This window comes from Eptatretus burgeri, chromosome 17, assembly GCF_056783735.1.
Source record: "Eptatretus burgeri isolate ZD-2024b chromosome 17, Ebu_testis_v1, whole genome shotgun sequence".
In the NCBI taxonomy this organism is placed as follows: domain Eukaryota; kingdom Metazoa; phylum Chordata; class Myxini; order Myxiniformes; family Myxinidae; genus Eptatretus; species Eptatretus burgeri.
This window is the reverse complement of record NC_140977.1, coordinates 30796272-30823960: the sequence shown is the minus strand read 5'-3', so window position 1 is coordinate 30823960 and position 27689 is coordinate 30796272. Positions and strand designations below refer to the sequence as shown.

The following is a 27689-nucleotide window of genomic DNA, read 5'->3' as shown; positions in this document are numbered from 1 at the left end:
GGGCCACTGAATTAATACACCAGGGGGTTGACTCAGCCTGTCATCCTTCCGAGGTCGGCGAAATGAGCACCAGTGTACTGGGCCGGTGTATACCCCGGTTAAAATAGGTGTACCATATCCCTGTGTTGTAAGAGGCGAGCAGGGTTGCGTCAGGAAGGGCATCCGGCGTAAAACATGTGCCAAATCACTATGCGGATCATACGGATGATCCGCTGTGGCGACCCCTAACGGGAGCAGCCGAAAGAAGAAGAAGAAGAAGAAGAAGAAGAAGAGATATATATATATATATATATATATATATATATATATATATATATATATATATATATATATATATATATATATATATATATATATATATATATATATATATATACTAGTAAAGGTGCCCGTCTTCGACGGGCGTCACTGGCAACATATGGTAAAAGACAGATAGCATGAATGTATTTTAAACAATATATTATATCATTTTTATCCATTGATTTATGAGGATGTTCAATATCACTGTTAGGATCAAGGCTCGGGCTTGGACTTGGGGGGGGGGGGGGGTGCTTGCAACAGAATTTTCATCAGAGGAGTGACTTGTGGAGTCTTCATATTCCTTGTTATTATTGGCATCTGCCATCACAATCGAACTCTTACTTGTGAGACGGTTGAGGAAGTACTTTTACGGAGCGGTAGACTCAAGGCTCATTGAGGCACTGAAGGCTCGAAGGCTATTTCTGTCGGTTCAAATTCCAAGACCAAGTGGCCATTGTTGTTCAATTCAAGTTGGGTTGCCAGATTTTTTATGTGCACGTGCTCAATCCCGCACCCACCCGGAAAAGACCCAAGTACACTGTCAGTACTCACCTCCACACTAAAACGATGATCATGATTTTGGGTTTAACCGTAACAGACTGGGCGATACTTTGTTGGCAGTTAGTCCGGCTGGGCAGCGGGTATCGGTCGATGAAAATTTCAAAACGGCAACCATGTATAAAAAAAGCAAAGAAATATTTTGTACTTAGTCAGAAAGTCATGGTTTTGTGAAGAAACTACGGCACATGGAAAGTGCAAATTCGTCAGGTATGAACTCAACTGTTTTCTCAGGTATGAGAATTCGTCAGGTATGAACCAAATGGAGCGTGATTCTATGAGCCGAACTCATCTTAGTGGTCCTCTAAAAAATGGGAAACATTTTTATTTCTTTTTTGTGCAATAATTCCTCCCATTTTGCAAATGGAGTTTTTGAACTGTTTGACTTCCATAATCATCAAAACGAATTTTGAGGGGCCTCTTAAGGAAGACAATAATATTGTTACGAATTTGGAATTCAATTGCAAACAACATACAGGTTCCCTTAGTCAGCTATGTCGATAAGTGCATGTTCCCTAAATAGCTCACCTTCCATTGTTTAAATGTTTTAAAATCGATTAGATGCGCTGCTGATCGATTTAATAGTTAGGGAACGAACAATGGAGATGTCCCTCCCCCTCTTCTGCGAAGAGGAAGAAGGACCCTGCCATCCCGTGACGTCAACAACTCCCTCCCACCCGTGGTTGAGCGGGGGGTGGATCACGAGGGCATGAGTCACGCCTGGTGCGGGGAAGGGGGTGGGAAGGATAAAGGGGAGATCCTTTCTTTGTTCGTGTGGGAGTCCCGTGGTAGGGCTGAGTTCGTGGGAGTCCCGTGGTAGGGCTGAGTTCATAGGAGTCCTGTGGTTGGGCTGAGTTCGGGGGAGTCCCGTGGTAGGGCTGAGTTCGTGGGAGTCCCGTGGTAAGGCTGAGTTCGTGGGCTGAGTTCGTAGGAGTCCCGTGGTAGGGCTAAGTTCGTGGGAGTCCCGTGGCAGAGTTCGTGTGCTGAGTCCCGTGGGAGGAGTAAGCTTTTTTGCTTCGGAGAGAGCAGTCGTTCAGCAGGCCATCGGGTCGTGCTTGGCTTGCTTGGCTTCAGGCCTTCGGAAGCTTTTTGCTTCAGCTGGCTCAGTGAGCTTCGGCTGCTGCTTTGTTTTGGAAAGAACTTGAGCCGGTTATTCGGCTCAAGCTGCGAGTGGAGGCTTCTTCCTCTTCTTCCTCTTCCTCTTGGTTCGTGGAGCTTTTCGTTCTCCATTTTGTTTCGCGGCTTGGTGCGACGCATCGGCCTCTTCTTGGAGTTGGATCCTCGGGGAAGCGACGCATCAACAGGAAGGATCGGCGCCTCGTCTCACCGGCACGTGTTGAGAAGCGTGGGAGGATTCATGGGAGCTCAGGAAGGAACGCAGCTCGTGGCGATTTGGATCCAGCTCGCTCTCATTGGAGCCTGGGACCGGACAAGTTGAAGACCACACAAGGTGGAGAGGTTCGAGTTAAGCTCTGAGTTTCAGCTCACCTGTCCTCCGAGCTGGAGCTCGTGATTAAAGGCCTCAGCCACCATTTATTGGGTGTGTGTCCATGGGCCCGTCTAATAAGTAGGAACTGCTGTTAAGTGTAAATGACTGTACATAATAAGTAGACGGTTGTAGTTCTTTTGTCGTGCTTTTGTTGCTTGTATAATTGCATACGTGTTTTGCCTTATTTAATTGCATACGTGTTTCATTATAATAAATGTCCTTGTGTGAATGTAAACCTGCTCGTTGCGTCCATTCCCTCATTGACTGAACATTTCGTGTGTTGGGAGTTAGAAAGCCGTTGGTTTGCCGTAATAGGGGGACATTTGGACCGACGGTTCTCGGCGATTACGCCGCTCGGAATCGCGCACGGACAAGCTCGCCTCGGCGGTTTGTTCCGTACGAGTTCCGTCGAGGGTGGAATACCCCGGTAGTTGGATCACGTGGGTGTTTAGGTAAATTGAAGATTGGCAATCGACCCTACCCCATGTGATACCAAGTTTTTGTCCTGAAATCTTAATGTTTGCGCTTTCTTAAAATATAAAAACTTGTTGCTCCCATACTCCTCGAGGAAGCGTTGATTGCGCTCTTGACTAGGTCGTGAATGTTTTCCATGTCTGAAATGTACCCTGGAAAGTTCACCACTCGAATTTAGGATGCGTCCAAAGCAGCCACGTCAGTTTGGGAAGGAATTTTGAATTTGGTCAGTGTACCCAGCACACAATTGCTGACTTTTCTTGAAAGATTTTGTGGGATCTTTTAACGTCTTTAAATGGATAGTAGTCAACGGTGCATCTAGCCAGTTGTCAGTCTGAAGAACAGTGCAACCATTGAAGCAATTCCCTGTCTGCAAAGTATTAGACAGACAGTTTATTGTCAGGTCAGGAATCAAATCCACACTAGACAGCTCAAAGACAAGTGTGCTACTGCTAAGCTATCCTGTCAACTATTTCGTCCCCTCTCTTTTGGGGGTGACATAGCTGCCTCCGACAAAATAATATTCAAACCCCAACTTGGGACGTCGTACACATTATTGATTCCGATCGTTTGATAACCCCCCAAAAAACACTTTTCTTTTGCAAATTCAAAGTGAAGTGAGTGTGTAGCAACACATTCAGCTTGTATTTCAAAGTGGCACAGGTTTTGCATGTCACATGGCCTGTGACTTTACTCTTTAAAAAAAAAATACTTAATTTGATAAATAATCTGAGAAATAACTGCCAATTAGGAAAATGTTGATAAACTTTTATTGTATACCACTTTCGATTGTTCATAATCTAATGGGGTTTGATGAGAACCAGGTTTTTGGCGACGAGTACACTGTGATTGCATTTTGCAATGGTGCTGTTTCTTCTTTGAGGTGGACAGTTCTTCCTTTGACACCTGTGCTGTGAGCTACAGCAAGCAAACTCATCTCGTTCAGAGTGACGCCACCACGTCTGCGAACTCATGGTATGTTGATAGTTTTATTTGTCGGGGTCAAGTTAGCTGGACGTCCACACAAACAAGCACACTGGGAATGTTTCGCAGGCAATTCAAGGCGGAAACTTTTCATCTTGCTGTCCTTCCCTTCGATTGATTTTATTTATTTATTATAGTGGTTGTTTGTTTGTCCAACCATTTTGTGCTTTTGCTATAGAAATAGTTTTGAGAGCTGTACCTGCTTTTTGTCTGTGCTTGCATGTTATTCTTTAACTGTTTGTATATCATCTTCTGTGAGTATACCTTTCCCAACATTAAATTTTATCATTACCACCGCCAGGCAAGGGTCAAGCCCAAAAGCCAAGAGCCCCACTCCCAGAATGAAAAAAACAAACAATGCTTTTAATTGATGCGAGTTCATGGAAGTCGGGAGCACACTGCTGGGGAGGATGTTCCAAAGAGAGAGGCAGTGCGGGGAATACGAAGGAAGAGGATTGGTGATTGATATGGAGGGTAAGGCAGAAAGGGTGATGAATCGAAGCTAGACTGATGATGAGAACAGAGTGAAGAGGAGGAGGTACAGAAATAGTGCTGTGTCTATCTCCCAGCCTGTGGGAGTAGCGGTGGAAGAGACTGCTTGATGGTGGGCCAAAGGTTGTCGATGGCTCGACAAAGTCGGATCGTTAATCAGTCAGACAGCCTTGGCTGGGGCATGATCCAGAATACCAATGAGGGCCACCCCAGAAATGGGAGCAGTCTTCCTTCTTATTTGGCAGCCCCTCAATGCGAGGATAACATCCACTAGGGTTTAGGCAAGTCAGTGGGTCTTAAGGTGACTGAAGAGGCAAATCCTGGAACTGCATATTTTAGGGCACTGAGAACAGAATGTTCTCGGTGGAAGAGTGGTCCGGAGTGCAGGGTTTTGTTCTCTCTTTCTGCTTTTGTGTTTACATGGTACAGCTCTGAAAGGTTCATGGCTTGGTGGGTGAGGTGGTGCCATTTTGGGTGATTCATGGCTAGATTCTCCCGTGTTGGTGTCAAGATGCACCATTTTCAGAGACCACTTCAATGCATCGTTGTGCATTTTCCTTTGGCCCTCTCGAACGTTCGCCACCATGAAGTTGGGAGAATATAATCTGGCTCGGAAGATGAGTTTTGGGCATGCAGACACAGTAGCTGGTCCAGTTGAGTCGGTTTTTTTGGTTCGCACGTGCCAGCAGTGACCACTATTTTCGTTGTGTCTGTTTGTCTGTCTGTCTGTCTGTCTGTTTGTGACTCTCTCCAGAGCATAGCTCCGTGACGTTTGATGCAATCTTGATGAAACTTGGACGCAAGCTAGATATCATGATCTGGTTGTGTCTTTTTGTATGCCGCCACGCCCACTTGAACTTTTATTTTTCTTACAATTTCATTTCCGAGAAGCTGTGCGTGATGTCCATGTCCATGTCAATGTCCAGAAGTACAACAAAAAAAATCCGATTTGATTTGGTCAATTTTGATGGAAGAGATAGGTTTTTACGGTAGGGTTTCCTCAAAAGCTTCCACTTACTCAATTGTACCTATCGTGGCATTGTTCAATAATGCCCGTGAACCATCATCGCCTCCTGGCTTGTCATTATTACTTCTGCCACCAAAGGTGGAAGGATATTATGTTTTCACCCCTGTCTGTCTGTCTGTCTGTCTGTCTGTCTGTCTGTTTGTTTGTGTGCAGGCTATTTCAAAATTTGTGGACGGATTCGGATGAAATTTGGCGGACAGGTTGTGTGTGACAAGGACGAAGTGTTTAGATTTTGGTGAAGATTCGGATCCAGACCCGGATACTAGAATTTTTTTTACAAGTGATTCTTCACCATTGAGAGATAGTGCCAAAATCGCCATGAAGCACGATATCTCAAAAAGTTTTGGACGGATTCTGATGAATCTAGATGTGCAGGTTGGGTGTGTGACAAGGTCGAACTGATTATATTTTTATGAATATCCGAATCCAGATCCGGGCTGAGGTGTGCACTCCACCGAGTGCCCTTCTAGTTCTGGCTGTGATGTTAGAAAGTTTGGCTTTGTCGACAATGCTGGAATTTATTTGTTTATATTGCCATTTGAGTCGGAGGTTTGTTTGTCTTGCCATCATTGCTGGAAGCTCTCCAATGCCTTAAGATTCTTTTCATAGGTAATTCAGATCTCACTGCCATATCAGAGGGTAGTGATAACTGCTTTGTAGACCAGCATCTTTTCCCCCTTGCGGAGATCCCTGTTAAAGATTTGGTGGTACATACAGGGGTTTCCTAATTTCTTGGAGTAGGAGGCTACCATCACCACGAGCAAAGAGAGCGCAGCTGTATGGCCGGAGTCCAGGGCCCACTTAGGGCCCTGGAAGCCGGAAGATCCTGGATGGCTGGAAATGCATTCTAGCACTATTTCTGACATGAAATAGTTCTCATATTATCATGCTGTTGGGGTGGAAAACTCCACAAAAACAAGTGGCATGGCCTGTACTGGATGTAGTTGCATTGACATAATGACTGACTGACTGACTGGTTGACTGAAATTCAGCTATACTGTATAGTTAGTTCAAGCAGCTTTTAAACAAGGTTCAATAACTTAGGGCGCACCAAGGTGTCTGGAAGATGGAGTATCTAAGCACTTTTAAAGAGTCATTGTAGCAACATTTGGGCCATACTTTCGTTCTTAATAGGGAGATGATACTGCACATGGTGGAGTACAGTGAGCAATCTGAAGTAAGTGTGACATAATAATAGTGCAGATGAACTAGCATTCATTAAGGAAACCATATTCCATTTCTCGGATGTCAAAACAGTGGGATGTAGAGATTTCGGTGACAAAAAAAAAAAAAAATCGAAAAATTCCCTCTGAAGTTAGTAGGCGGCAACCTTTGACATTTTTTCTCTGAGTAGACGGCTGCAGATCGCCGGTAACTGGCTTCTAAGGAAACCCCTGACATATTTCAAAAGGAGTTACTGGCATAACTTGTTCTATGCTAAATCTTCTCATCAATGGTGGCCTCTTGAGAAAGATGGCTGCCAAGATAATGGAAATGTTCAACGGCTTCTCATGTCTCTACATCGATAATGGTATTCGGAGGTCCCACAATTTGCCCAGGAGCGGGTTGATGGAGGATTTTGGTCTTTGCAGTATTCAGCTGGAGTCTCCACGGCTCTATGCAAAGTTATAGAGGTTGAGGCTGGTTTTGGATGTCTTCATGGAGTGAGTGACTTTGTGGCATTCCATCCACCAAATGTGTACACAGTCATCAGCGCACTGCAGACCTTTGATATGTTGGACGATCACCTTGGTTATGGCTTTGCGGAGGGAGTCTTGGAGCCAGAGAAGTTAAAAAATCAGGGTTGGAAAGATCAAAGTGGGGAAGGTGAGTAGAACACATATTGAAGTGGATGTAGGTGCATACACCAGCTTTTGAGCGGGTGGTGGAGATGGATTCCTCAATCTGAGTCTCGTAACGACGAGGAGATCTGGTCTGGATGATTGACCTGTCATTGTACATGGGGTTGAGTTTGGAATGAAGACCTTGGATGTTTGCAAAGGAAAAAGTGAATTGACTGGAGCAGGATAAACATATTGTTCTCATCACTCGCGTTCACCAGATCTGGGATCAACTACATGTGCAATGACAGGTCAAGCAGAACTCGGACCTGAATTTTGACAATTGCACCCAACTCTTAGTCTGACTCATATTGTTTAGTTGCAACACTGAAATATATATATATATATATATATATATATATATATATATATTTTTTTCCTATTGTCTGTCTTTCCTTTTCTCACAGCCAAGGTCCTTTCATGCTGCTTTGGCAGGAGGAGTTCAAAGAGCATTGTTCAGGAGTGGTTAATGTAAGGTAAGTTTTCAAATGTCATTCACACTCAACTCTCAAATTGTAATTTGTTAATCCTGTTTATTAAATGCTCAAATGTGGGTTGAGGAAGGGTGAATTCCTGAAACGTCAGCTTCTCCTTGCTTCCCACGGTGATACGCATACCAAGATGACCGTTCTATTGATCTCATCCATTATTACCACATTGTATGTTCTTTTCTGGTCATGTAACATTCGTTTTTGATTATTCTGTAGTGAGAAATTGATTAGTACTTATGAAGCCATTATTATATTGAATATTCCACCTTGGTTGATCCCACAAGAAGGTTGGATTAATTGGGGCCGTTAAAGTTGTAATGGAGTAGTCTTATTCTTCTTATTTCATATTAATGGGTCGGGGGTGCACGCGGCTCACCAGGGAGTGACTCGGACCCACTTCCCAACCTCTGAGTGAAGCCGATGAGCCACGGATAACTCCGCAACCCGACAGGTTGCTAAGCAAGCACAGACGCCGCCTGCTGAGGAACAAAATCTCGCGTTGCCTTACTGGTGATTTAGCCCTTCACAGGTGGGGAACAGTGCTCTCGACTTCCCCCCTTTATCTACTTATTACGTATGGCCGAGTGAAACCGTAGGGGGGATGTCTGCTAAACTAGCTCAGCGAATCGATGGGGTACAACCTCCCGTCTATTTATTATACCGCATATGTCTAACCAATAGCGGAAACGGACAATCAAGCACCTTTGGGAAGTTTATATAGCGATGACGTAAAACACACATTTACAGGCAGTATTCACACAATGCAGTGTCACACAGAAAGACAACCCCAAGCACTTAACGAAGAACCCCTCATACATTCCTATGTTATCTCGAAATACATCACAGGCACGCCTCAGTCACTCAGGGACATTAGAAATCAGTTTGAGGCATAGGGTCAGCCTCTCGCTCACCCGACATGAACCAGCAGGTTCAGGTTGGTCTGAACGTGAAGGAGGGTGGGGTGGGGGCGATGGGGGGGGGGTAAGGAAGAGGAGGAAGGGGAGGGTGATGTGGTGCAGCATGGCAGGAGAGGTGCGGCGTATGCAATGTAAGCGCTCGAGGAAAGTGTGATATGCATGTCAATGCCCTCGCCCAAATGAGTCAGTAGGGTGAATCGTTGATGACTGATAACTCTTTTGTGCGTCTCAAGTCGACAAATTAGAAAATGGGGATAGCAAGGAAAGATTGTGTAAATCAATATATAGGGCTGCTGCGTCCCAGGAACTTGTGCTGCCCATTGACTCGTGGTCCATGGGCTCAACCTGCTTGCCCTCAGAGATTCGCCTTGGCATAGTTCATCCCATTCCATTTCCTCGACCGTAGTTCTTGTTGCATCCCTCACATGAAAGCAGCTCCGTTCCGTTGAATGCATTGTCTTTTATGGTCCCTGGGCGAGGCATGGCTTCTGGGAGTGGAGGTCACCGTGTCACCCTCTGACCCGTACATGCTGCTTTCCCATTGGCATGCACAACCCATAGCTACTCATAGATTTGATATAGCATTTCCCAGCACTATGGTATAGCCTTGTGGATTATGCACTGTCAGCAGTGTAATTTATGCATCTAGCACAGGAATTTCCTTGCAGAGTGGTGATTGTAGTGTTGGACTGGTTTTGAATGTGTGTGTTTTGTAATGTTTACGTCGTTGCACTGTGGGAAGGTGTGGGGGAGGAGAAGGTTAAGATGGATGGTGAGAGGGATTGGACTGGATTGGTGAAAAGGGGAATTTTGGAAGGGGAGAATCACAAAGGGGATTTTAACCTGCTATACACTCACACTCACACTCACACTCACACTCACACTCACACTCACACACACACTTTCCTTGTCCATAGATAGGAGGGTAACTTAACTAGACAGAATGACTATGGAAATGTCTAAATTAGGGATCCCTGATGTGTTGAGTGCGACACGCTGTGGCATTTCCACAACCACAACAATATGCAGCACAAAGCTGTGGAGGTAGCATCATTGGCTGAGGGCACGGATATTCCACGAATGACTTCAGCAGGTTAGGGCAGGAATTTGCAAGTTGTTCAGGGTGCCGGCAATAGCTCACCAACTCTTTGCAAAGGACACTGTGGGATCTTTATTGCCCAATAACTAATGCCGGCAGTCATGACGCCCAGTATAATATCCATCGGAGGAATGACACACACATTGATGAATCGCAGGTCAGGTCAAGTATGGGAGTATGCACCAGAGCAGCGCATCGCTGCATCCACATTCCGCCGGTACTCCTGGGGCCTCCGTCTGGCCATCCCCCAGGTAGATGCCTGGCCCATCCGCATCTTGATGAGGTGCCAATCAACCTGCTGCAACCACGATGCATGTGGTTGGCTCATTGGCCTCCTCCACTCACGAGGCTCCCTCATTGAGAGAATCTGGTGAGCAGGATCAGCGTCAGGAAAATGAGCCACATGTCCATACAGCCACAGATGACGCTCACGGACTATACAGGTAACAAATCTTATCTTTGTCTCTTTCAGCAACCGCTTGTTGGACACAGTCTGACCAGCAATAGCCATGGATTCTCCAAAGTGACCTGGTACCAAAGGAATTGAGTCTCTGTCACAGATCCTTGGTCAGAGTCCAAGTTTCACAACCATAAAGCAAGACTGGAAGCACCAAGGACCTGAAGACTCGGACATTTGTCCTCCCGCACAGGTACCGGCAGCGCCACACCCCATGATCCAGTGAATCCATGACTCCCCAGGCCTGACCCAGACGTCTGTTGACCTCTGGCTCAAAGCCAGCAGAGACATGAATATCACTGCCAAGATAAGTGAATCTCTCCACGACCTCAACATCCTCACCACAAACAGGTGCAGACAGGAGAGCAGCATCCAAAATGTAATTGAAAGCCTGGATCTTAGTTTTGACCCAGGAAACCCATAATCCCAGTGGCTCTGACTACTCTCAGCACCTCGAGGGCCCCCAAAAGGATAAATAGTCTCCATAAAGATGACTGCATAATCTGCAAAATCAAGGTCAGAGATCTTGACATTCCCAAACGATGCACTGCAGCTTGATCTCTCAGACATCCTCCCTAGAATCCAGTCCATACAAGTGCTGAAAAGTGTGGGGGCCAGGACATACCCCTGATGAACTCCAGTAACAACTGGAAATAAGTCCGAGATGGTATCACCACACCTAACAGCACTCTCAGTACCAGAGTAGAGTTCAGACATCAGATTGATCAATTGTGTTGGCACCCCACGAAGACTAAGAATACTCCAGAGGGCATTCCGATTCATTGAATCAAATGCTTTATAGAGATAAACATAAGCTGCAAGCAGCCCCTGCTGAAACTCTTATCTGCGTTCGGTGAGGATCCGAAGAGCAAGGATACAGTCAATCGTTGACCTCTTTGGTGTAAAGCCTGACTGCTCTGGAAACTGGTGCTCAAGCAAATGGTGTTGAACCACATCAACAATTATCTGAGCAAAGACCTTGCCCGGCACTGAGAGCAGCGTCACCCCTTGGTAGTTGTTGCCGTCTTTGCGATCACCCTTCCCTTTCTAGAGAGGGATAACAAGGGTCCTCTTCCAGTAAGTTGGGATGATGCCTGTGCTCCAGGCGGAGCACAGAACTGTATGCAACGACAGGAGTACAGCATTTCCAACAGCCTTGAGAAGTTCAACATGGATGTCACAGATCCCAGGACCTTTGCCCCATTTCAACCGGTTCATTCGCTGCCTTTTTACACAAATGAAGATGGGCCACAGTTGATTGGAGGGTCAGCAATCGGGACTGTAACACCCCTAACATCTAACTCGACAGCTGGTGGATCAGCCTGTTACAGCCGCTCAAAGTAACCGATCCAGCGGGCCTTCACTTCAGACTCCTCTGTCGAGAGCCCACCACCCTCTGCTCTAACTGCAGTACACCGAGGGATGGGCTTGGATGAACGCAATGTGCGAATTCCCCTGTAAGCAGGACGAGAATCACTTGACCACAGGAGATGCTCTACCCCTTCACAGATTCCTCGCACATAGGCCTCCTTGTCCACCCTTAGTGCACGTACAGTTTTTCGCTTCAGCTCCCTGAACAGCTCAGCTCTGCCATTCAGCCTGGCCCTGCGACTCTGGTCAATGGTATCCAGTATCCCTTGAGAGACAAAATTCTTCTTTGCCCGATGGTGAGTTCCAAAATATCGACTGGCAACATCAAGGATGGTTGTCTTGAAGGCACTCCACAATTCTTCAGGATCTCCCAAAGCACCCAGCCCCCCGCCCCCCCAAAAACTCTACTCACCCTGTTCACAAACTCCTCAGCTACCCTCTCATCCTTGAGCTTGCCAACATCCAGCCTTGGCTGGCATGGTACCATTCTCCTGGATTTAAGCTGCAACTTCCGAGTTTTTACAACAAGCCTGTGGTCAGTGTTGAGGAACTGAGCACTCTGGAAGACCCTGCAGTTCTGGATCATCCTCCAGCGACCATCAACAAGCACATGGTCAATCTCCTTTGCCACACCGCTCGCATTGGAATGCCAGGTCCAGTGATGAGCCTGTGTCCACTGAAACCATGAACCAGCCACCCTAAGTCCACAACTTCTTGCAAAGTGTAGGAAGTTCATTCTATTCTGTTTCACAGTTCCAGACCCATGGGGACCAACACATGTCTCATAACCATCCCTATCAATTCCAGTCGATGCATTGAAATCCCCCAAGACGAGAAGTGTATCTCGTCTGGGGCACTGATCAACCACAAATGCGAGCGTGGCATAGAATGCATCCTTCACGGTGAGATCACTCACCTCAGTTGCAGCATATACAGAGACTCGGGAAATGACACCCAAGAAGTGACGAATCCTTCGTGTCATAATCCGCTCGTTGACTGGTGTTACCTCAATTATCATTGGAGTCAGCTTATTGGACACAGCTACAGCAACTCATTTGGCATGGTAACTATCAGAGTGACCAGACCAATAGTAGGTGTAACCACCCACCATGATCTCACCGCAACCCGGTCTCCGAACATCAGAGAGTGCTGTAATACTGATGTCCAAACGCTTGAGCTCAGATGATAATAGACAGGTGATCATCCTCTCTTCGGGATAGGACATTCCAGGCACCCACTTGAAGGGACCGCCTCAGGTTAACCCAAGAAGACCGCCGTCTGGTGGACGACACCTCAGCACCACTCCGTCACACACTACCGCAATCTGACCTGGGAATTTACTCCGTGGTTTCCCTCCTTTCCTCAAAGATTTGGGGTCCCGAAGGCTTTGCCCCAATCCCGTCAGCCGGTGAGCTGCCCTGCAAAGGGCAGCTGCACAGGTGCGACTCCCACTGAGTGGGTTTTCAGTTTTCTTTGTGTGGGTTTTTTTTTTTAATGTGTTTTGCGGAATGAAGTGTTTTACGGTGGCCAGAGTGCAAATTCTGCTACCAACCTCCTCGAAAAATGGAACGCAACTGCAGAAGGACGTCTGGAGACACAGTTGGGCACCAGATATGGAAGACTGTTGACTCACAAGGAGCTCCTCCTTCCTTTGACAGGTTTTGTTTTCAATCCTGCTCGGTGTCCATATCTATCCACCCTCGTCACCAGGAAACCTGGTGGAGAGACTGTTTAGTCGCCGACAACCCGACCATGAAACGGGTTAGTACAGGTTTATATGGTACCTGCAGCAGGTCACAGATCTGATCTGATCTGGCCTGACCTGACAATGAACACCTTGCCTCTGAAACACCGAGATGGCAGTTTATGACTGAGTCAGTATTCAAACCCAGGCTATACAGCTTATAGGCAAGTGTGCGTACCCCTAGGCCATCCTGCCAGCCAGAGTCGTGATTGTGGTCAAAGTGATGAGGCTACAATCCGCTTTTCTCTCACCCTCAATCGATCAACTTCAGCAAAACAGCATCTATTAGTTTTGCTATCGAAGATGCCAAATTTTTTGTGTACCTCCCTCTACACATGCACTGCTGTCACTACTAGCATATTTGGTTATTGACGCCACTCGACGTCACTTTGTATTCATTGTTATCCATGCGATTTGTCTATAGATATTGATGGTGTGAGAAATTGAGTGGAAGAACATAATGAAACGCCTGGTGATCCCTTTTGTTAAAGCCGAGGCAGCTATCAGCAAGATTTGCGCTTTTTCTTTGTTTTGAAACCATCATCGCCTCGATTGTGTAAGAGACGAGACGTTTGCGAGCTTGCATGTTGTTTGTAAGGAACATAACTCAACATTGATTCCTTGGCAATCAAAGGTCCTTTTAATTAAGTTTATGACAAGCTTGGTGTTAGCTTAGTGGCTCGGGTGGCTGGCTTGAGATCTTAGGGTCCTGAGTTTGAGTCCCGTTGGCCACTGAATTCACACCAGGTGGGGTTGACTCAGCCTGTCATCCTTCCGAGGTCGGCAAAATGAGTATGTGTACTGGTATGGGGGCACAGCATCAGCGGCAGAGTTGTGCCCCAACAAAATGACAGCTATCCGGCAGCCAAGCTTTCATACGCAAGAAGAAGACGAAGAAGATTCAATTTATAAGTTTGTGCATTTTTATGTAAAGATTCTGCTTCAATGGATACGTTGCATTTGTGTGTTCAGAATATGTAGCCGTACCACAGGCACAATGGCCCTTTCAGCATTGGGAAACTGTCCAACTGTTTGGCAACCTGTGGTAGTTTTTCTTGTACATCTTGTTTTCCTTCCTTGCTCCCTGTTCCTCCTCAGGTTTGATGCTTCTGGTCGCCACGTTGCTAGTCTGGATGCTGATGGCATTGTTAAAGTGTGGGCCACCGTCGCATCTCGTGGTGAATCGAGAGCTGAGAGCGGTGAGGGTGCGGAGCGAGGGCGTGCTGAGGGGATGATTCCACGGGAAAGGGATCTGGGGAATGGTGGAAGTGGTGGAGAATCTGGTAAAACAATCGCAACCATCATGGCAAAGTCTCCAATCCTCTCTCTCGCGTGGTCGCACAGACCAGATCGACTGGTAAGAAGTAACAGTGTGAGGTTCACGGTTGAATGTTTGTGAGATGGATAGTGCACCGTTTGATACACCACTCTGGCATCCAAAATGTCGTAGGTTTGAGCACAATTTTAATCATAAGAAAAACTCTTGGTCAAACTAGTCCCGGTTAAATTTGTACACTGTCACTTTCCAGATTGTTGTAAAATCTCAATTGTCTTGGCATCCTGCTTGACAAAGGGACAATGTTTTATCTCCAGCTGGCCATCTACCTATCAAGACTTAGTGATTCAGCTCAGTTATTCTGAAGGTATTGTATTGAAGGCATTATTTGAATAATAATAATAATAATAATAATAATGATTAATAAGAGGGTGTGTGGGTGTATTGGTTTATCTTCAATCACAATTACCACTACTACTACCCCAACTACTTTCATAGCTCCAATTATGCCCACCTTTTTATGGGATTGGCTCAAGGAAAAATTTTGGCCCAAAGTTAATGAATTACTACAACCTTTTTGCAAGGGAAAGAATGGGGCAAAGGAGGGAAAAGCATGGCATGCATTACCTCCACCAACAGGCAGATATCTGCATCTTCAATGATTGGACCCAACAGTCTTGTACCACATCAGAACCAAGGCCGGATAGGAGGAGTGACCCAAACAACAGTACATCAACATACAACGTCTGCATTCTCTTCAATCTCATTCTCCCCTCCAGGTCTTCAAGATCTCTGTTCACCACCATCTCACATCATCGCCAATTAAAAAAAAAAAAACTATGATCTTTTCTCCCCTCATTAACCCCACCCCAATACCTCCTCCTTCCAAATTCCCAGGTTTTCTTTCCTGAGTTTCCTTCTGTATCCATGTGTCCTTACCTGCCGCCCCCCCACTCTTCCCTACACCCATTGCTTGTCCAACCCTCCTTCTGTTTTGTCCTTCAACTCTGCTGTTGGTGTTCTCCCTCCCCCATCCACTGTTCCTTTTGTGCAGTTGCGTCCTGATCCATTCAGTGTGCTAGTTCCACCTCGACTCCGTGTACCAAAAAATAGAAATAAGCGGTTGATGTGAAACTGGAAGATATCTTATGGAGGTGTGTAGAGCTGCCTCGTAGTTTCATGTGATTATCCATTAGCAAATGGGTTGAGTGGGTGGGGAGAAATGAGCTGCATTGATACATTGTCACATTATGTCATGTCGGTTTGCCACAATCATGATTAGCACTTCCTGTTTTGCAGTTGGTTCTTGGTTCAGCGGTTGCTGGAGTTCGCATCTATGACATCACTGTTAAAAGAACTGTAGGAGAGGTTTCTCTTGACATGGCTTTCCCAAGGTGCATATTTATGTAACGTCACTGTTTCTATTTCTGTGCATCCTGGTCTCGGACGCAAATGAGATTCGAGCAATTATACCTGCTTCTGCTCATACAATGTTCATTCCGTATATTGTATCACAACCGTGCTGTGTTATTGTATTATGAGATTTGTGCTGTGTGCTTTTGTTCAGATTAGTGTTGCACACAACTGCTCTCTTCAGCTTTGTGCTGTGCCAAATTGTTCTCATCAATTTTATTCAGAGTGACTATGGATTGTAACTTTCACCACGCTTGGGGGGGGGGGGGGATATTGTAATAATCTCCGTCTGTCTGTCTGTCTGTCTCTCTGTCCGTCTATCTCCTCCGAAACGGTTGTGCAGAAATTCACCAAACTTGGTAGTTATGATCGTCACATGGCAAGGTGTGTTAACTCGTAATTTGATATTCCGTTATTCCTCGTGGAACTTTTTGATATCTTTCAATTTTTCTCTCGGTGGGAAGCATCGGGATTTGTGATGGCTTGCCATCGACTTCACTTTCGTTTTGTTTCGAAACTGCTCCCATTTTCCTTCTGGTTCTTTGACCCCAGAGTTTTGTGCATTTCCTGCTCTCCTGGCTCCAGTTCGCTCGTCTGCAGCGCGGTATGTGCAGCAGCACAACCCACAGCCTTTACACCATCAGGACTGCTGACCCTTTGGGACATGAAGACGATGAAACAGTTGGTGTGAAGGGGATGATTAGGAGTAATAGACCCGTTCTCACACTGCTACCATGTTGTATTGTCACACTTTCAATGAACACAGTTTAAGTAATTAGCTCTTGCTTTTCCTTTTTACCTCAATCCTCATCCAAACACGGCAGCACCAGTTTGGAGGTTCAACCCTCACGATGGCTTCCAGCTGCGTTGCCTTCAATCACAATGGCACTCTGCTCGCTGCGGGTGGAACGGATGGGGTAACGAGAGTTTTCGGTGAGTGTTGATCCTGGTGAGAGGGATGCGTAAGGTCATGTTCAAAAACAGTGCATCAATCGTGATGAAACGTTGAGGGGTAATAAATATACAATGATAAAATTACCAAAGACATTGCCAACTTGCTGCTTGTCAGATAGAAGTGAAATAATTTGCTTTCGTCATGGATGATGTAAGCTTTGTACCAAAGTTCCAATATTAGGAATATCTGCCTGGGGAACTAATCTCTTGTAATCGTGGGATTGGTTGGCCAAAGTAGTTGAGTGGAGACTGTTCCCCTGTCCTTCGAAATGGTGAACTTTGGAGCCGTATTTCACGATGGAAGCAAACGAGCAACAGCATCTTGTGCAAACGAATAATTTATTACACGTGTACAAAAGCAAACCAAATGAAGCAATAATAAATAACGTACAATAATCACAAACTATAATGAAATGGCGGAGCATCTGAAGGTAAATATAAGAAGAGATGAAATAAAACGGGGAGGAAAGATGAAATATGTATGTATATGTTTCTCTTTGAGGTTTATCTTTAATACACACACACACACACACACACACACACACACACACACACACACACACACACACACACACACACACACACACACACACACACACACACACACACACACACACACACACACACACACACACACACACACACACACACACACACACACACAGTCTCGGCATGTAAAACGGTGGCCATTATAAAACTTGCAGTGTTGGTGTAAAGCATTTCTGAGGATATCCCGAGGACTCGATAGTCCAGTGGGCTGTCACCGCATAGGTGATTAGGTGCTTGAGTTCGAGTCTCAGGTTGAGTTAGAATTTTTCACACTTGCCCCATATAGTAATTTATCCTGTTTCATATATATATATATATATATATATATATATATATATATATATATATATATATATATATATATATATATATATATATATATATATATATATATATATGTTAGTCATGGGCATGGCGGTTAGGTTTAATCCCCCCAACCCAATTGTAGTGGACGGGCGGTTAACCCCGACTGGACCTGATCGCCAAGCGGTTTTCCTTAGGAGGTGCACACGTGATCCTCGGAGATTATGGCGCACGTGGGAGGGGCAGGGCGGCATTGGCGGAGCCACAGATGGATGCATAGCACAAGGGGTTTATACTTGAACCCACAAATATGCGGACACCATCAATTTAAAATAAACATGGGAATTTAATTTAAATCGATAAATATTTACAAGGGATAATAATTCAGAATGTAATAATACATGAGGTAAAGTCGAGGTGCCTCCACACACGGACTTTAATACAGACAAGGGTAAAACGAAAGAAAAGCAAATCCTCCCTTTTTTTCTGGCACTTTGCTTGCTCCAGAGATGGTCTCTATTCAACTTTGCGATCGAGCTGCTTCGTCCTGCTTTGGAAGATGCACCCCAAAATGGCACCGAGCCACGCTCTGGGCGGGAAACATACGTGAGGTAATTCCTGAGGCGGTATTCAACGCCAGGCTCAGAAACAGCCGTGCAGCCTCTTCATCGATTGAATATGCTGAATGTTCCTCTCTCACACGAGGTCTGCTCACAACGATCTCCCACCTTCCTCTTTGAGCACACAACGGGATAACGACGAGTTCGCCGAGAGGTGCACCCTCCTCTCTTTCTCATAATCGTACAACTTCGCAACTCAGCCGAACAGTCAATTCTAGCGTCTTGCCCAGCACACTGCAAATTCACCAGCACAAACACGAGAATCTCGCAGCCATTTTGTCATGCTGAGAGGAGAGCAAAGCGAGATCCTCCGTGCCAGCCACGTTCCTCTCACAACTACCGTCTCCTCTTCGATCTTCACCCTTCTTTCACCTCCTGGCTTGGCTTGTTCACACGAAAACCGGGAAGGTGGGGCTTCTGCCTGCTCGGCACGTTTGGCTTACTTGTTTTAAAAATGCACTTCTTTCATGGCTGGCTTGTAAATACCAAAACGTTGGGAAAAGTCATGGGGGAAATTACATACTGGGGAAAATTGGTCTTGATCCCTATCTAATTAACACAGCACCAACCCCACCGTGTGGTAACACATAACACTTAAGCTCACAGTTCCCCCACTTAATTTACATTGAGATGTCTCCTACACGTCCACGGACCAAGCAACTCGAAACAATCCTAACTTTCGGATGAAATTCTCCACCTACCCCCACAACCGTAACAACATAATACCCCTGAACTGTATAGTGAGGACAAGACAAATTGTTGCATGATTTATGACCAAGAAGCGTCATCTTCCACACGAGCACATTGTTTATTGCCTTAAGGCAGCACCGTTAGGAGGACATCGTTTTGCTTTTGTGGGAAAAAAGATGATTATAATCATCCAAGTTAGAGCAACACCGTGAGTTCACCATCACATGCTATACTGTAACCGCAAGGGGCATCTCTGCCATATTTTTTTGTCTAAAGTCGAAACCGATGGTTTAATTGATAGAAAGACAATGGAATACTTTTACAGAAGCTTTGAACAAATTTATTGTTGGTGCATTTTCCTGCTTTTTCAATTATTTTTAAAATATACTTTGTTATTTATATTCCATCTTTGTCCATGTGACGTGAGTCAAGCAGTTACAGCAAATTGTGTGTGTGTGTGTGTGTGTGTGTGTGTGTGTGTGTGTGTGTGTGTGTGTGTGTGTGTGTGTGTGTGTGTGTGTGTGTGTGTGTGTGTGTAGATGTTGCTCGTGGTGAGTGCCTCCTCAAGTGGCCTGCGCATCAGGGCAGCGTTTGGGCACTCGAGTTCAGTGGAGATGAAACTAGTATTTATACCATGGGGGAAGACAACAGGGTGAGAGTAAACAATTATTTGGAGAAGCCTGCCTTTTTATTTTTCTTTCTCTATTTTCTGATTTGATTTATTACCTCCGCCACCGAAGGTGAAGGAGGTTATGTTTTCACCCCCTCTCGATCTATTTGTTTCTTTATCTGTTTGTCTGTGTGCTGGATATCTCAAAAAAGTTGCACACGGATCCGGATGAAATTTTGCAGACAGGTTCAGTGTGTGACACGGACGAACTTATTCGATTTTGGTGAAGATCCGGATTCGGATCCGGCGACTAGAATTTTTAAAGTGATTCATCACCATTTGAGAGATCGGGCCAAAAACAATATAGTACTGTATAGCATGATATTTCAAAAATGTATTGGGCCTGATATGTTCTCGTGGATCAGGCATTTCATGGTGGAGGTGTGCGCTCGACCGAGTTCCCTTCTAGTCGTCTTGTAAAATATATTTGCTCTCAAGAGTCGGTGAATGTATTACCCCCTAGCTACTCTGTATTGTGAGGACAAGACAAATTGTGTTCCATTGCAGCCATTGTTGCACGAGTTGTGACCAACAAGTGTCATCTTCCACATGAATGTATTGTTTATTTCCTCAACAGTGCAGCTGCCCTTACCAAATTCCAAATTGCTGCCCTAATTGACAGGGTGCACTGCATCGATGTAGTCGCACCCCCTAGAAATTATCCTACCCGCAGGCCGAACTCGTAAGCGACTCCTGGCACAATATGCATATGATACAATCCGATCAATATGTTGTGAATTATGCTTTTTCAACTGTTATTTGCAAATTATCGACCTCATTTTTGGCGAATTCTCGAATCATCAACTTGTGAAAAGGTTTCAAAAGTTAATCAAATGAAACTAACCTTCCCATAAATTTTGCTTTCAAGTATTGTTTTTAAAATGTTGAAAAAGGTTGTTAAACTTGTATCTGCAAAATGATATTTGGTGGAGAGAAAGCTGTTCTGTGTAATTTTATGCCACATGTTGTACCAAACCACCAAAAAAAAAAAAAATAAACTTTATGCTTTTCCTTCATTCTTCTGAACTACGAACCAGGCAGGAAAAACATTTTTGATGCACGTTCTGATGTGTGCTGCTGACAAAAGAATAAATACATTTCCAGTGAACGAAGTGAACAAATTAAAATATAAAATTCGAACCACTGGACCTGTAGCTTATCTGGGCCCTGGCCGAATGTTGTGACCCAAATTTGGTGGCATTCTGATTGTTGGGTCTGGAGAAGAAGATTTTTTTGAAGGACTTTACTTGAGTCTGCCATTTTGACCAACTTAAAGTCACGTGACCGGAACGAGCTTTGCAATCCCGTTACCAATCAGGAGTGGAACCTTTCTGCCAAAAGTACCTAAACCTTTTATTTCATTTGCAAAATTATCCATTGATCTTGGAGTAGGGAGGGGAAGGGTGGTTTAGTTGAGTTTTCCAGGTTTTGAAATTTATCAGAAATATTGTTTCCTCGTCACTTAGACTGACTCATCTGACATAAGACCAACAAAATAATGTATGCCAATGAAGGATAAAAGGGCAAAATCGGGCCAATAAAAATGGAAGATTTGGAAGTAGGATAGGGAGATCCTATCCTACTGCATTAAATAAGGTGTCTCCTTTTGGAAAACGTATTAGATTTAATTAATGGTAGAAATATTGGTCTTTAGGAACTGAGATTTTGTACAATGGATCCGTTCACGATATAACGGGAAGTCGGCTGGCACATGCGCAGAAACCTGTTTTGTTGGCAAAAGTACAGCAAGGTTATGGTGCTGTGTGTCGGATGTACAACCCAATGGCAAAGGGAAACGCCTAAGGTTTTCCGCTTCCCATGTTAAAATCATCAACATATGGCATGAGTATGAGTAATCGACCTAAAATATTGGGAGCCATCTCAATTATACGAGGATTTGAAGCGCGTACTTCATTAACAGTGAGGCTTTGCACAACAACGGTCAATAAATTTACTCGGACACATTCCTCTTGTTGAAGATTTTAAGCTGGGAAGCGAAAAATCTTCAGGCTTCTTTCATTTTGCCACATGCTTGTAGTTTATATGCCAGACAACACACCACCACACCATCTTGACCTCTTTTTGCCTGCCAAACAGGTTTCTGTGCTCATGCCATCCGACTTCCCACCGTATTGTGAACTGCTCGATAGCAACAATTAATGCAAAGGGCACCGCAGGATTTTGAAGTAAAAAGCAAACAAACTTCTGCAATAAACAACTCGAAGGTGCATAGGTTAGGCAGAGCCATGCTAAAATAGTAAAGTCGGAGGTGTGAGGAAGCAGCGGAGGGGAGAGTTGGTAAATTTTTGAGCAGGAACAGAAAGCATGCTGAACGAGTCATTGCCTAATCTGCTATGATCTTTGCAGTCATCTGACTATCACATGTGCTTCTTATTCATTCGTATGCAGCACATGGATGCTGGGTAGCAACATTGGCTGTGGGTGCGGCTGTGCCGCTGATGCAATTCCCCCTGCTGGTTATGGCAGGAACTTGTAATTTGTTCATGGTGCCAGTGATTTGCTTGCGTACTCTTCATGGAGGACACCGTGGGATATTTGATGGCCACCAACTTATGGTGGCAGATGTGATGTCTGCTTAAGTCCATCCGAGGGACGGCACACACATTGATGAATCGCCCTGCCTGGGAAACACCGGGATGAGAGTTTACAGCGGAGTCGGGATTCGCGCCCAGGTTAGACAACTTGGCAGTCCATATGCACACCTATAGGTTATTGGGTCCATCAAAGCCTGTACAATCGTTGCCAACATATTACTGTTTGTCCATGCTCTGTCCTTTTTAAATGCTGACCATCAAGCAAGGAAGCAGCATGTACCATTTTTAAAGTCTTTCATATGACTTGTCTGCAGTGCGAACCACCAACCTTCCAGACTCGGAGTGGACGCTCTAACTGATACACCACCAAATCTGATGCTTTGCCTAACAAATCAAAAATGGTGAAATTAGTGACGATTTTTCTAATTAATCTCTGAATCTGTTTTGGTTGAGCATTTTGTTGGCTGTCATTGCCCTGCCTTTGACCCCTATATCCCCCAGTTTGTACAGTGGTCTCTCCACTCTCCGAGTTCTTGCTTGGTGGACCTTTCCTTGGGGGGAAGCCACGATGAAGCAACAGGGGGTTTGGCTTGGCGGCCACCCCCAGCTTCGTTGGCGCTCTCGCCATGGGGACGACCTTTTGCACTCGATTCAGGGAGTCAGGGGGGCTTGCAATACCTGGTGGCTTGCAATGGCTTGCAAGCAACAATTTATGAGGTAAATGTGTGAATATGCTTTTTAATCTGACATATCTATTCTGTGGTGTATTTTAAAACTCGTTGGTTAAAAATAAATCCACAATATTTTTGTTATTTACAATATGTATGCTTTTGGTGATCTAGAATTGCCAAAAGAGATGGTAAAAGCTAGAAACATCAAAGTTGGCACACAGGTGTACGTTACCTGGACTACATATTCGAATTATTTTTGAAGGTAAATTCTATGTTCCAAAAACTCTAAAACTCGATTTGTATTTCAATATTTCAGTTAAGGGAGGTCTCCCAGCTTTGTGACATCACCAAGGAAGATGATGATGTCATTTAGTACCAAGAGTAGGTCAGTCTCATCTTTGACACAGTAAAGTTTACATACCAAATGTAGGCATGTGGAAGAGCGAAGTCGCAGAGGAAGTAAAAAAAAGGCGACATGCTGAATTTAACATCCCTATATCCCGGGGCAGTGGGGCCACAGTTGGACACAGTCAAGAGAATCAACAGCCAGGAAAAGGGGAGATAGGTGAGGAAGAAACACAGCGATCTGCAAGTTAGACATTTCAGTTCGCTCGGCTAAATGTGGACAGATTATGGAAACGGATTTGAAGATTATTGGGAATAATTATGGAAACGGAGGAAGAACTGGGTATAAAATGCAAAGAGCATGTGATAGAATCGCATCTCGTGTGTAAAAATGAAATGCTCCATCGTGCAGTCATGTGTTGATAGAGAACACTGTGAGTGGTTATTGTGCAAACAATCAGGAAATGCCACACTCGCAGATGGCCTATATACGTACAGGCAGTGATATTGTCATGTGGTGAATACGATGTCTTCCTGGGAGGAGATATCACATGATAAGCAATATAAATGAAAGACTTAGCTTGGCTGGTGAAAGTTATGCCATGCGGCATCTTGTGGCTTCGACTTCATGTGTAAGCAAGTTCTCAATTTGAAAGATTGCACTGTCTGCACTTGATATGCATGGAGATGCAATCTCTTTTGTACAACTTTGTTACCCTGCACACACGAAGCGAAAAACGGGGTTAAGCAATTGGTTCATGTCCGTCCATCCATCTTATCAGTTTATGAATGTCAGTTTGCGATCGAGGAACAACTTATTTGAATCGAATGTTACACAATACATGGCCAAAAATATGTGGACACCCCTTATAATTCATGGATTTTGGCTATTTTAGCCACACCCAATGCTGACAGGTGTATAAAATCAAGCACACAGCCATGCAATCAATCCCCATAGACAAACATTGGCAGGAGAATGGGCCGCACTGAAGAGCTCAGTGACTTTCAACGTGGCACCGTCATTGGATGCTACCTTTCCAACTAGTCAGTTCATCAAATTTCTGCCCTGCTCGAGCTGCCTCAATCAACTGTAACTGCTGTTCTTGTGAAGTGGAAACATCTCTGAGCAATAACAGCTCAGCCATGAAGTGATACGCCACACAAGCTCACAGAATGGGACTGTCGAGTGCTGAAGCACGTAGCATGGAGAAATCTTCTGTCATTGGTTTCAACACTCACTACCGACTTCCAAAATGACTCTGGAAGCAACGTCAGCACAAGAACTGTTCATCAAGAGCTTCATGAAATGGGTTTCCATGGCCGAGCAGCCACACACAAGCCTAATATCACCATGCGCAATGCCAAGTGTCAGCTGGAGTCCCCACCATTGGACTCTAGAGCAGTGGAAACGCGTTCTCTGGAGTGATTAATCACGTTTCACCATCTGGCAGTCCGACGGACGAACCTGGGTTTGGCGGATGCCAGGAGAACGCTACCTGTCCAAATGCATAGTGCCAACTGTAAAGTTTGGTGGAGGAGGAATAATGGTCTGAGGCTGTTTTCCATGGTTCGGGCTAGGCCCCTTAGTTCCAGTGAAGGGAAATCTTAATGCTACAGCATGCAATGGCATTCTAGACGATTCTGTGCTTCCAACTTTGTGGCAACTGTTTGGGGAAGGCCCTTTCCTATTTCAGCATGACATTGTCCCCATGCACAAAGTGAGGTCCACACAAATGGTTTGTCGAGATCGGTGTGGAAGAACGTGACCGGCCTGCACAGAGCCCTGACCTCAACCCCATCGAACACCTTTGGGACGAATTGGAACTCAGACTGCGAGCCACACCTAATCACCCAACATCAGTGCCTGACCTCACTAATGCTCTTGTGGCTCAATGGAAGCAAATCTCCGCAGCAATGTTCCAACATCTAATTATTCTAATGGAAAGCCTTCCCAGAAGAGTGGAGGCTGTTATAGCAGCAAAGGGGAGGGAACCAACTCCAACAAACCAACAAAGGGGGGGAATTATAAAGGACATAACAACAGGCATAAATAACTCATGTAATATGGTAGATCAGGTGGTGTAATCGACGCTGGGTAAAATTGCAGTAAAATCCATAATTTATTGATTTATATGCCTCTAAACTTTTATTTAAATTGAATCATATACTTGAACACTATAACACAAATCACCTTCATAATACTTTGAAGAACTTCCCGTTTTGCAAGAGTTTTGTGCTCAGTTACCGAGTTTCTTGTTGAGAGCTCGCCAAGTGGCTTAAGCACTCGAGCAAGCACTCCATTCAAAACCATCGAAAAGGAATGGCTGGTTTGGCAAGCGCTAGGTAGCTGCTTGGCAACAGAACACACCAAAATACTTGGACAGAATTAATTTATTATACAACTTTTACAATCATCTTTATTTTATTTAAATTTAATTGTGCAATTGAACACTGTAGTGCAGTACACAAATTGTCTTTCAAAATACTTCCAACAATGTCCAGTTTTGCAGTACTGTACAGTACTTCAATTTAAATAGAGGTTCAATGGGGGTGGTGTATAAGGAAGCTGGTTGGGAGTGTTTCTGGACTATTTCAACAGCACTAAACTTTTGGATTTTTTTTTTTGTAACAATAATTAAAACAAGTCTGGAGACGGCGATGGTTCACGAGCAATGTACACGGTTCGCGTTATTTTATTTTTTGACCTTAGAGGGGACACATCGGGCAAACTGGCGGGAATCAGGAAAAAACGTAAATGATGAAAGTTGTAGTACTCGAAGAGCACTACTTGCATACCAACTTTCATTCAAAACGGTTGAAAACCCTAGGAGCTCGATGCCCAATTTATTGATTTATTTTTTTTGACATTTTCTAAGTTCGTGACCTTGTGACGAAAATGAAAAATCGAGCTCCGTGGGGCTATGCAGGTGCTATTGGGCTAACCAAATACCTAAACCCCTGCCAGATTCGACAAACCCCCTTGGAGAAGATGTAACTTGAAACCGGCTGCCCCCTAAAAACACGTTTTTTGGGCGTGGCTCCGCCCATAATGGGCGCACCATGCCCATTCTCAGGAAAACACAACTAGATCATGATACAAACCTCCCACCCAAATTTTATCAGGATCGGATCAAAACCCACGGAGCTATGCTCGGGACAGACAGACAGACAGACAGACAGACAGACAGACAGACAGACAGACAGACAGACAGACAGACAGACAGACAGACAGACAGACAGACAGACAGACAGACACCCATAACGAATATAGTGGTCACTTGCTGACTCGTGAACCAATCATTGTTTTATTAAAAATTTAAGGAACACTGTGTGGGGGGTATCATCCTCTCTGAATGCCCTTGTTTTTTTTTTTGTTTTTTTTAATATTATTATTATTTTATAGGATTGGATTAATTTAAAGCAACTTTTACTTTTAAAAATAAATCCTCTTCAAGGAGCGTTTCAATGTTTTAGGGTTGAACAGACAGACAGACAGACGGCATTAACCTCTTATATAGTATGTAAAGATTACTAAGGTAGGTAGGTTTTGCTCTTTTATTTTCGTATTACCAAATGGATGCATCGATAATGTTACAAAACGATTGTGATGTGTCTCCCATTCAGTTGACATCGCAGTCCCTCAAGCCATGCCTGTCTCTGGGTTCACATGCTTCTCCTGTGACTGCAGTGGACTGGTCTCCTGGTTGTGACTGCAGCTCAGTTATCTCAGCCTCACGGGATGGGCGAGTCCAACTGTCCACCCTATTGTACCACTGACCGACTGCTGTGTCACTTACTTTACTTTTGGCTGTGTTATTCACAATCGCTAATTCCTTTGCTTTTACAAAAGGAATTAAAAACGAAGACCATACTACAGTCTGACTGTGACCTTTTCTGCCTCTTCTTCGGCGACCCTCTACTTTTTACCTCCACAACCAAAGGTGGACCGAGGTTATGTTTTCACCCCTGTCTGCTTGTCTTTCTGTGAGCAGCATATCTCAAAACGTTTTTGATTGATTTGGACGAAATTTGGCAGACTGGTGTGAGAGAAGGACAAATTGACTAGATTTTCGTAAAGATCTGTATCCAAGAATTTAAGTGTTTTTTTTTTCTGCAAACATTTTTGAGGCTCATATGAGAGGTAACACACAACACACAACAAAGGGGCAGGAGACAAAAGGGGTGGGAGAAGGAAGGACAAAACGGTGGGGAACAGATATGTGGAGGCGTTCTATCACCATTTCTGTCCATGCTCACATTTCACAAGATGGAATTAATTATTTTACTTCCACACATCCCAAATCTCGTATATCCAATACATCCTACTCTGTCCCCATCTTACACCATACCCATTTTCAATCAGAGTTTGTTATAACAGCAACCTGTTTTCTCCCACTTG

At 44.7% G+C, this 27689-nt stretch overlaps 1 protein-coding gene across 4 annotated transcripts in view; it reads left to right on the top strand.

The window, feature by feature from the left end:
• The window catches only part of WDR91 (WD repeat domain 91), a 61795-nt gene extending 34629 nt beyond the window's left edge, over positions 1 to 27166 (top strand). For all 4 annotated transcript variants that reach the window (XM_085863036.1, XM_085863035.1, XM_085863034.1 and 1 more), the window contains 9 exons: positions 3705 to 3796; positions 7573 to 7641; positions 14343 to 14601; positions 15820 to 15914; positions 16486 to 16618; positions 16758 to 16866; positions 19589 to 19701; positions 22776 to 22991; positions 26915 to 27166. In XM_085863036.1, the coding sequence (XP_085719162.1) occupies positions 3705 to 3796; positions 7573 to 7641; positions 14343 to 14601; positions 15820 to 15914; positions 16486 to 16618; positions 16758 to 16866; positions 19589 to 19701; positions 22776 to 22991; positions 26915 to 27067 (1239 nt within the window). In that variant the 3' untranslated portion in view covers positions 27068 to 27166. The remainder of the gene's footprint in view (positions 1 to 3704; positions 3797 to 7572; positions 7642 to 14342; positions 14602 to 15819; positions 15915 to 16485; positions 16619 to 16757; positions 16867 to 19588; positions 19702 to 22775; positions 22992 to 26914) is intronic.
• The last annotated feature ends 523 nt before the right edge of the window (positions 27167 to 27689 follow it).